An 11,024-nucleotide genomic window follows, 5' to 3' on the forward strand; every position below is an offset into this window, starting at 1 on the left:
CATGTTACGCACGAGCAAAAATCCTCCTAATCCACTCCAATCTTTCCTTATTTTCCTTTTTTTCTGCCCTTCATTTCTTCCTCTCTTGCTTGTCTTTCATCGCTCGGGCCTCACATTGATTTGGTGGCCGGTGTGGAAGCCTAACAGATGGCGGTGTAACTTGATAAATGAGCCCGGGCCTTTTGTCATTCTTGCTGCCCTCCACAGTGCCAGTCGCCCGCCGCCGCCGCCTCTGTTTCGTCAGCTCGCTCCCGCTGCGGTGGAAATAATACAGGATGTGAATGATTACAACTGAGCTGATGCTTAAAAACACACTGATCAGTGAGGCCGGCGGCGGGGTGCTATATGGGGTCCGGGGGCCCCCTAGAGGGTCCTTGACTGGGTCTATCGGTCCCACAATCACCAGTGTTTTAATTTCACTATTTTTATGATCGTTTCCAAGATTGTGTTGTCTTATTGTTTCCTTAATTGTGTGTAATAAGTGTATTCATAAACATGGGCTAAAATGTGTCTCCATTTGGGGTCAGCAGGGGCCTAATTGCGCGTGATATTTTTCTGTTTCTGATCATGTTTGTGCGTCAGAGCTGCAAAAGTGTGAATTATTAAAACTGGTGCAAGTCTTCAAGAGCGGGGGGGAGAGAGGGAGGGAGAGAGAGGGAGAGGGAGAGGGAGAGAGAGAGAGGGAGGGGGGGGAGAGAGAAGGAGAGAGAGAGAGGTGCCATGTGCTTCCTGTCCTCACGCCATTCACCTCCCCGGGATCCAGCGGGATGGAGGTCCTGTCTGCTGCTGCTGCTTCCTGCGCGCAAACAAACTGAAATAAAGCCTCCAGCTCAGAGTTTCTGCTCTCACACCGTCCTGTCTGTGGCAGCTTCTCTCTCTGGACTCACCTGGCCTGCATCTCCATCTATTTATTCGAATTAATCATCACTTTTTTCCGTCCCGGACCCTGTTGGAGTGTGTCGTCTTTTAATGAGAGAAAGGTATGTTTTTAAATTAATATTCTATCAGGGAAAAAATCGTGATAATTGTGCAGCTTCACTTTTATTATTTTTGCTCTTTTATTTGGCGTGAATTTATTTAATATTCATTGGATTATAACACGTTAAGTGCCGGTGAATCGGGCGCTCTGAAATAGTTTTATTAATTAAAATCATTAAAGCCGCCGCGGCCTCCGTGAGGACAATGACGTGATGCGAAAAGTAAGTACACGCAGGTGAACGTGAGATAGGCCCGCTTCAACCTAATTTCAAGCCACTGGCTGAGGCTAATCCGCGCAGCAGCTTTAATTATATATAGGGCTGGTCTTTTATTAACAATGCGAAGACGCGCGCTTGGATCTGTGTAATTACCAGGAAAGCAGCTTACAGTTGTTCTTTTCCTCTTTGCTAAGCGCATTGGCGCGTTTTACCTTCTGTCCTTATCCGCGCGTAAGGATCTTATGTGGTTCTTAAACAGTTGGGCCATACGCGCAGAGCCGATTTGAAGATAAGAGGAGCAGCAGATCCACTTCCAGCGACCCGGTTAACCCGAGAGAGCAGGCCGAGCCGCGGAGGAGCGAGCCGGGACCAGAAATGAGTCAGGAGACGTCCGGTCGATTTCACTTTTAATATAAACTCAGCAAATCCTCAAGTTAGTCTTAATTTATTATTATTATTATTATTATTATTATTATTATTATTATTATTATTATCATTATTATCATCATCATCATTATTATTATAATTATTTTATTATGTCCGATAAATAAATAGAAATATCAACATTAACAGGCCTCTACATCTACTATCATTATACTAATACTTCTCCTACCACTAATAATAATAATAATAATAATAATAATAATAATAATAATAAAATACCAGTAATAAAAATAATAATAATCCCTTTATCTGCCAGATTTAATGTGTACAGAAACATCATATTCTCCTTCAAATGACACTATTTTGTCTATTTCTCGAACTTATTCTGAGGGTTACTGTTTGTTTTTAAGCACCATTTTGTTTTCTCATTTTGCATCATGACGCTCTGTAAATGTTGATGCTTCACATGCTGTCACAACCCCCCCAGGTCACTCCCGTCTCCTCTTTGATTGACAGGCTTCCAGGGATGGAGTCGATGCCCGGACAGCTTCGAGACGCGGGACGAGACGCCAGCTCCTCCCCGAGTTCAAAGCAGGACGCACCGAGCTTCTCCAGCCCGAGCTCCCTCAAACCGAACCAAGTGAGCGAGACCTCCCTGTACGGGGTGCCCATCGTGTGTCTGGTCATAGACGGGAAGGAGAGGCTCTGCCTGGCGCAGATCTCCAACACCCTCCTGAAGAACTATAGCTACAACGAGATCCACAACCGCCGGGTGGCTCTGGGCATCACCTGCGTGCAGTGCACCCCCGTCCAGCTGGAGCTCCTGCGGCGCGCCGGAGCCATGCCCATCTCCTCCAGGCGATGCGGCATGATCACCAAGCGGGAGGCCGAGCGGCTCTGCAAGTCGTTCCTGGGAGCGCACAGCCCGCCGAAGCTGCCGGAGAATTTCGCTTTTGACGTGTTTCACGAGTGTGCGTGGGGCAGCCGGGGCAGCTTCATCCCCGCCAGGTACAACAGCTCCAGAGCGAAGTGCATCAAGTGCAGCTTCTGCAACATGTACTTCTCCCCGAATAAATTCATTTTCCACTCCCACCGCACCACAGAGTCAAAGTACCTGCAGCCGGACGCGGCCAACTTCAACTCGTGGAGGCGCCACCTGAAGCTGACGGACAAAAAGGCTGAGGACATTAACCACGCGTGGGAGGATGTAAAGGCCATGTTCAACGGCGGGAGCAGAAAGAGGACTCTGCCCATGAACGGGTCGGGGATGTCCTCGTCCATGAAGTCTCAGGCCTCGTCCAGCCTGGCTCCAACCAGCTCCCCTGAGATCCCTCACAAAACTTTACGCTGCGACGAGGATCAGGGGAGTAACAACCTGAGTTTGGCGGGCGGCGCTCGGACCTACCCAGTCATCCCAGTGCCCAGCAAGAGCTTTGGCATGCTTCAGAAAATCCCTCCACCTCTGTTCCCACACCACCCCTATGGCTTCCCGAGCTACGGCCTGTGTCAGAAGAAGAGCGACGGGGTTCCTGACGTGAGCAAAACCAACGTGTCTGGTGTGTTTTGGCCCGGCGCGAAGGACACCCTCTACCCTGCCTTCCCCATGTTCTGGCCCACAGCTGGCGGCCTACCAATGCCCCCCTACCCGGGCTCTCCACCCAAACCTCCTCCGGAGCTGCCAGGCATCCGGCAGGGCGAGCTGGACTTATCGGACCAAAGCGACCGCGGCGCAAACACACCCAAAGACTCCAACCACCACCCTCACCACCAGCAGGACGGCGGAGAGCGCTGCTCCAGCTCCCAGTCCTCCTCCACTAGGAACGACGACGACAAGTCAGGGGACGAGACCCCTCAGAGGAAAATCAGCTACATCTCGGCCTTCAGACCTGTGGTCAAAGACGCGGAGACCATCGCCAAACTCTACGGCAACCGGGACGGCTACGGCGTGCGCCCTGGCTACCTGTCCCCGGATTTTATCAGCGAGAGCTCCAGTTACAGATCGGTATCACCGGACAGGGACAGCGTGGTGGACGACGACGACGACGACCCCGACGTGGACGTGGAGTCCAACCGCGGACAAGACGACAACGAGCCGATCCAGATCTCGCCAGGACGGGACCACCATGACTCCCCTGTCCCAGACCGGGTCTCCTCTGGTGCTGAGGAGAGTCAGGAGCAGCCTGAGGTCTCCAGCCCGGCAGCAGCTGCATCACCGGAGGACTCCGCGCACACTGGGTCATCAGATGAGGACAGACGGATGCGTAATGGCTCCCCTCTTCATGAAGTAAGATTAGATTAAATGAAAGTTTAATGATCCCCGTGGGGGGAGGCTGAACTGTCGCAGTAGTGAGCGGAGAGTATGATCAGAGTTTAGGCCCATAAAAATGTAATCAGGATCAATTGGTGTGGAATTTAAAAAGAATCAGATGGAGACATTTGATGGGCACATTTTCTAAGTCATTTCGGCCGAGTGTTTGGAGATAATACCATTGAATCGTGCTGCTGAAGTGCCTTTGAGCAACTCTTAAATTAAAGGAGGAATAATTTCCTCCAGAAATAAGGAGCCCCTTTAATTTTTATTTATCTGTGGCTGATGTTAATCAGGATTATTAAAGTGCAAACCCTCATTTATCCTCGTCTGTTTTTCATTTATTCATATTAAAATGTTTCTTCAATTATGAGACATTTTCCCCCCAAAATTGGTGCTTTTAAGTCTGTTTTCTTTCAGGGTTTATCACAAACGTCTCCGCGAACAAATTGCAGTGCTTTGAAGAAGAAAAAAAGGCCTCAATTACGTGAAGAATCGCAGTAAATGACGCGTAATTGGCGCGCTGTTGTTCAACACGAGTGTGTGCTTCGTTTTTTTTTACAGGTGTACGCTCACGAGAAGGACGGCCACGTGCTCCTCAACGAGCCCAAACAATCGGGCAGATCCAACGGTAATTACTGGAGCAATTTACGATTTGGTTATTTCTGCCAACTGGGGTCGTTTTCAGCTGAAAATGTGTTTTCCTTTTTGTTGTTTTAGGCGTCCATCACGTGTCCGAAATGCAGAATCAACGCAATGCAACGTCTCATCAGGAGCTGAAGGACAGACAAGGTTGTTAATTCAGCTTTTTTAAATTCAAAATCCACACTTTGAGCTGCTTCCCCGTGTCTCTGCCGACGCGTTGTCAAAAAATATCGCAGTTATCGAAGGGATTTGTTCGTGTGTTAAATTGTGTGTTTGATTGTTTTTGTGCAGCCGATGGAGCTTTGCGCATCGACATCAGCGTGCATGAAAGAGACCTGGAGAACATGGCCAAAGGTAAGGAACCAAAGGAGGGAGACAGGTGTAGCAGGTGATTTTAATTATCATCAGCAATTATTCCTGTTTTGATTGTAATCTGGGTTCATGTGTCTCCAGCCAGCGAATACATGTTGACACAGCAGCTGAGCGGCTGACAGAGCCTGGTCACTTCATCCACACGGATATTTATATTTTTAAATGAAAGAAATTAAATTAAACTATATACAGCCAACATTTTGTTGATTAAATTGCATCTTTAACCCTAAATGTAACTGTTTAATTATCAAACATTAAAAAAAAAAAAAAAGGGTGCGTGTGATATGAATATTAAACATTGATTTGCGCCTCATTTAAATGCAGCTCAGCGCCCCCGGCCTGCTAAAGATGACGTGCCAAAATCTGAATGTGAATTTACATTTTCGGGCCTAAAGTGTTCCCGTAGTTGTTAAACCACTTAATCACGAGATGTGGGAGTTTTTGACTTATTATTGTAAGAGGAAATCGTTTAGAGGCTATTAATATTTTAACGAACAGAGCCATAACCCCGAGGCACGCCAGCTAATTATTTTACAACGCTTGGAAAAACCCTGGGACTCCATTATTATCGTCTCCACCTCCGGGCGATGCATGGCAATTATACCGAGGCAGCAGCGACAGGCAGCAGCGCTCACATGGATCTGATCGAGGATGGAAACGCACCTGAAGTCGGTTTTACTGAGCTGACATCAGTCTCCATGAGAGGAAAGTCAGAATATATCAGATCAAGTGGGATCAGATTGATGGGCAGTAGAGGAGGATGCAGAAGAATTTTTGTTTTTTCAAGATATTTGTGTTGAGATTGGTTTTCATTTGCATTACGGTGCATGATTTCTGTACAACACAGCCCTGCTTGTTATTCAGATGCCGTGTGTCAGATGAGCTTTGTTTCAGTGTATAAAGTGCCCAAAAAAAACACTAGATTATTTTATTTACGTTTTAAAATGCACTGTTTTTAACATATATACATCATCAGTGTTGTAAAGAGTACCCAAAAGTACTACGTATATGAGTAAAAGTAAATATATTGTGTCAGAAAAAATTCTGTAAAAAATGAGTCATTCATGAATCATACTTGAGTAAAAGTCTTTAAGCATCTGATATTAAATGGACTTCAGTACCAAAAGTGCAAGTAAATCTTCCACTGGATGATAGTGTTACAGTTTAAAATGTTCCTTTTCTTATCATGTTTGAGTAAAAGTAAAGATATCGTGTTAAAATATTACTTTGGTAAAAGTGAAAGTCACCCATATTAATAGTACTTGAGTAAAAGTCTTAGAGTATCAGATATTATGTGTACTAAAGTATCAAAAGTATGAGTAATGTATACAATTGCATATATACTGTATACTATGCGTCAACTGTTGACCTGAGTGGCCAATAATCTCAGCATTTTTCCACTTATGGGAATCAGTGTAAAATACATTAATACATTAATTAACTTACAAATGAGCTATTTTGCCTCTGTAATCAAATGCAAAGTAACTACTAACTTAATTTATCAAATACATTTAGTGGAGTAAAAAGTGCAATATTTGCCTCTAAATTGTGTTGAGTTGAAGTGTAAAGGCTAAATACTCATAGTTGAGTAAATGTACTTAGTTACATTCCATCACTGTGTATCATCATACACTGCCTGTCAATATATATCCTGCTCTGTGTACAAGATTTGTCACTAATCTCAGCATTTTTCCATTTATGGTAATCTGTGTTAAATTAAAATAAATCGGTTAGTTAATTAGTTTACAAATGTGCTACTTTGGCTCTGATGCAGTAATCTGCAGAGTAACTAATAACTTAATGTATCAAATAAATGTAGTGGAGTAAAAAGTGCTGTATCTGTTTCTAAAATGGGCTGAAGTGAAAGTATAGAGTATCAAACTGGAAAATACTGAAGTAAAGTCGAAGTACCTCAATATTGTACTTGAGTAAATGTACTTAATTACATTCCATCACTGAGTATCATCATACACTGTCAGTCAATATATATCCTCCTCAGTGCACATAATATGTCAATAATCTGTCAGTTTACTACACACTATTTATTAACAGTATTTATTAACCATTTAAAGTCTGATAAACATGAGCTGCGACTTTACAATAAACAATTTCTTAATAAATGGTTTATGAAGCATTTCTTTGTTGTTAACAGTGAAACAACTGTCAACTGAAGTTTAATTTACTATAAATCTAAAATGTATTGATGATGGATATTCTAAATTTAAACATTCACCACTCTTTGTTTTTTTTGTTTTATATAATTTTTTACCTATTTGTCCAGTTTTTTGTTGTTGTTTGTTTGTTTGTTTGTTTGTTGTCCTTGCTCCTAACAGTATTCCATTTTTAAAAAAGAGTCAGTAACCATAACCTTAAAAAAATGTAATAAAAGATGAACTCATAAACAAAAGATGCACAATGTCAAACATCTTTGCTGGATTATTCAAATGATGTTATCATATGTGTATTATAACATTTTTTATTGTGTGTATTGCGATACTTCGACACTAACACAATTTGGCTTTTGTCTTGGCAGAGGAGTTGCAGAAGCAGCTTGTGGAACAAGTGGAGCTGAGGAAAAAGCTGGAGAGAGAATTTCAGCATTTAAAAGGTAGGACACAAAGTGAGTCTGATGATGATTCTCCATCTTTGTTTGGATCTTTCACCTCCCGTGTTTGCAGCCTAGATGTTAGACGTTATGTTGTCCTTTGAATCCAGGAATGTGTCTTTAAATGTGCTCAATGTCAGAGCGTCTCCAACTGATGTGGCCTTCGGTACTCTTCAGATAATTTTCAGGATCAAATGAAGCGTGAGCTGTCCTACAGAGAGGAAATGGTCCAGCAGCTGCAGATTGTTCGAGGTTGGTCTCTCTCTGTACGTCGTGCCTCCATAGATTATGACTGTAAAGCGGATGTAGATCAATGCTCTTTAAGTTTATGGGGAGAAAAAATTGAGCCACAAAAGAGTAACACAAGCCGTATCAATCAATCGGAAAGCAAGCAGCCTTTAAACTGAAACAGAAAGGAAAAGTGACACTTGCATATTGAAACCATGTCAATTTGTGTCCAGCCTTTTTCCTGTAAACTCCGTATTTTTTCTCCTGCAGTTGAGTAAATTATTAAATATCGTAAAGGTGAAACTGAAACCACACTGTTTTGTTTGCAAAGGTTATTTTCTCCTAAATCATGCTCTGGAAAATTGAATAGACAGGCCATTATGTAGTGCTGTATCAGTTACATGAAGTAGACAGCAACTAATGCCGCCCGTTAAAGGATTGGTGTAAGGTTACAGTAGTTTAAATACAGGGTTCAAGTACACAGAGGGGTCACTCTAAATACCATAGGGGGCAGATGGCATACATTACACTCCTGCACTTCAGATGCTACACTCACATTTTCTTTTCTTTTTTTTTCCTTTTCAATCCTTTTTTGACCAATTCTTTTTTTTTTTTTTTTTTTTTATTCATTTTATTTTTGGATAGACACTTTGTGCAACGAGTTGGACCAAGAGAGAAAGGCTCGTTATGCAATACAGCAGAAGCTAAAAGGTAATTTATCTGGTCCAGAACAGGAACATGAATACATGTCAGTTTTGTACAAACATAAATATGCAAGTGCTACTTTTTTATTTACATCTCCTGTGATCAGTGTGATAGATATTTACTGTAGGACAGCTTTAAAGGATAAGTTCATATTTTTTCAAATCAGACTTAAAACAACACTCACATGCCCAAATTTACGTAATTAGTCGCTTTAATTGTTCTTCCTGTCCATTCTGGCTGCAAAGAGATCCTTTCTTAAAGCAATTACAATGTAAGTGATGAGAAAATCCACAATTTCAGCTGCAAAAAAGCTAATTCAGCTATTTTACGGCTTCAGCAATTTTCTTGTTGCAAACCCTCCACCACAGCTCAGGGATGAAACCTTTGAAGAAATATCACCCAAAAAGTCTGAAGCTGATGTGTGAAAGTCGGAGTACTGTATAATAGAGAAAAAGTGCAACAGAAACAATTGTTTTGAACCCCAAGTCATTTTGTTTGTATGTTTCCATTGCTTTGACTATTGGATGAAATTCCATATTGTGCATTTAATACACAAACCAAACATTAATGACACCATGTTTTTCCACTGTTTGAGGTTAGACTGGCGCTCTTTTGATGACGTCATGTCGCTGCGCCCTCTTGCTCTGCACTGGTTTAATGAATTGTGACTGGAGAATCAGCACCACCAGCTGTTTATCTCGTTGTTAAAATATTCAGTACCAGATGGACTGCACATTCTCATTTTCTTTCACCAAATTTCTGAAAACTTGGTTGAAATTTTAACTAAATTTATGTGGGAATCTGGACATTTTGTATAAAAATATGTGTAACTCATACGACTGAAGCTTTTGCAACACAATCGCTAAAACAAAATGTTGCATGGTAAGTTTCTGCAAACCACAGATATGTTACATTTGTACGTTCTGTACCTATCATCTAAACATACTTGTCGTAGGGCTGGTTGTTCTTGTCTTAACTTGATAAGCTGATTTACTTTCTGGTACGGGGACAACTTCTCCTCAGTAACTCTGTCACTTTAATGTCCACTTATTTTGTCGGACAACTGAACACACAGCAAGGTGAGACATCACTTCACTGATCTTAACCATCCTTAACACTAAAGGCAAAGTGCAACACACTACTGTGTGTAGTCCCTGATTTTCACTTAAAGAAGGGAAACAATAAAACTGGTAAAATCACCATTAATGAAATTCGGCCAAATGTCAAAATAAACCAGAGAATAAAATAAGGCGATCTACAGTACATAATGAAATAAATCTCTTCTTACACTATCATATGGTAATGTTGAAACTTTACATTGCTTCACCTTATGTTGTGACAGCACTGTAGTTATGTTCTGGTTAGGTTGAGGCCCAAAAAACACTTGGTTAGGGTTAGGAAAAGATCATGTTTTGGCTTGAAATACAAGCTTTTGTTGACTTTAAGACGGCTGGAAAATGTCCTGACATCTTGTTATAAAATATCCAGTGGTTTGAATTTGGAAACGCGTCTCAAACAGAGGCCTGTTGTTGAAAATATCCAGTTGTGTTCCGATTACAAATAGTGAAACATGGCCTCAAATAGTGGTCCCCCAATTTTTAAGCCGTCTTTCTGGGCTGTCACACGGCCACCATCCCCTGCTGAAGTCAGCTCATACACATGGTGTGAACATGATATGAGACCTATGGTATAAATCTTGAATTTGATACATATGAAACACTTAATTTATCTTGTCCGTGGGTTGCATAAGTGTACAATGACAACATTGTACTCTGTGACTGGGCTGAGCCTCCAAACTTAGGAAGTCATTTTTACACAGATGACGACTGTGGATTTTGACCTCCAGCACTTGCATTGAAATCATGTTAAGAACACATTTCTTTATGGACAATAGGAACAACAATCAAAACCTGTCTAAATGTAAATGTGGACATGTGAGAATTGTTCTAAGACAAACATGAAAAATGTGAACCAGTCCTTTAACAACAACATTAGGCAAACAACCAACCTCACACCTGTAAAGTGAACAATACTGTGAGCGAGTGTTTGTCTTCATGTTCTCACTGATGGACTCGTTCCTCCCCAGAAGCTCATGACGCCCTTCACCATTTCTCCTGCAAGATGCTCACCCCTCGTCAGTGTACCGGAGCCTGCACCTTCAAGCCCCCGCTGCTGCCTCCCTAGTGCCCGGCACGACCCGCACCCGACCCCAGCACAGCCAAAAATAAAACACCACCCATACACAGGTCCGCCTCCACAGCTCTCACCTGTAACCTGAGGACTACCCACCTGCTGTACAGACACACCACTGATTTTAGCACTTGAGTGAATAGACCCGGAGAAGGTCCTCCCAAAAACTGAACTCTTGAGTAAAAGACAGTCAGACGTCGAGTTCATTTTATGTTGTGAATCAAAGGATTGTCGATCTGAAGCTGCAGAGGAGTCTCTCTGAATCAAAGGCGTCTGCTCTTTAGCTACTCCGAGAAGAAAAAACAACACTATACACATAAACATATATATATCACGTGACGATGTGCAATGGCTTGTATAATTGTGATATTAAGTTCAAGATGAATCTCAT

The 11,024-nt window shown here is 42.4% G+C and overlaps 1 protein-coding gene across 4 annotated transcripts; it reads left to right on the forward strand.

The window, feature by feature from the left end:
- Positions 1–812: 812 nt before the first annotated feature.
- Positions 813–10,726, forward strand: skor1a (SKI family transcriptional corepressor 1a). 4 transcript variants are annotated; one of them, XM_084349825.1, is made up of 9 exons: positions 813–980; positions 2,097–3,864; positions 4,453–4,519; positions 4,609–4,680; positions 4,825–4,887; positions 7,439–7,513; positions 7,688–7,762; positions 8,384–8,449; positions 10,530–10,726. In XM_084349825.1, exons 1-9 carry the CDS (start codon positions 970–972, stop codon positions 10,625–10,627), a joined length of 2,295 nt encoding a protein of 764 aa, XP_084205951.1. In that variant the 5' UTR covers positions 813–969; the 3' UTR covers positions 10,628–10,726. The 4 variants fall into 4 exon arrangements, with proteins under 4 accessions (XP_084205951.1, XP_084205952.1, XP_084205953.1 ...); XM_084349826.1 differs by having other exon boundaries at positions 10,533–10,726; XM_084349827.1 differs by lacking the exon at positions 8,384–8,449.
- Positions 10,727–11,024: the final 298 nt, after the last annotated feature.

This window comes from Pagrus pagrus (genome assembly GCF_965226575.1).
Source record: "Pagrus pagrus genome assembly, chromosome: 1".
Lineage (NCBI taxonomy): Eukaryota > Metazoa > Chordata > Actinopteri > Spariformes > Sparidae > Pagrus > Pagrus pagrus.

Coding starts and splice junctions, on each gene's coding strand:
- skor1a (XM_084349825.1), top strand. Junction 4,888..7,438: donor CCTGGAGAACATGGCCAAAG/GTAAGGAACCAA, acceptor TTGTCTTGGCAG/AGGAGTTGCAGAAGCAGCTT. Junction 8,450..10,529: donor AATACAGCAGAAGCTAAAAG/GTAATTTATCTG, acceptor GTTCCTCCCCAG/AAGCTCATGACGCCCTTCAC.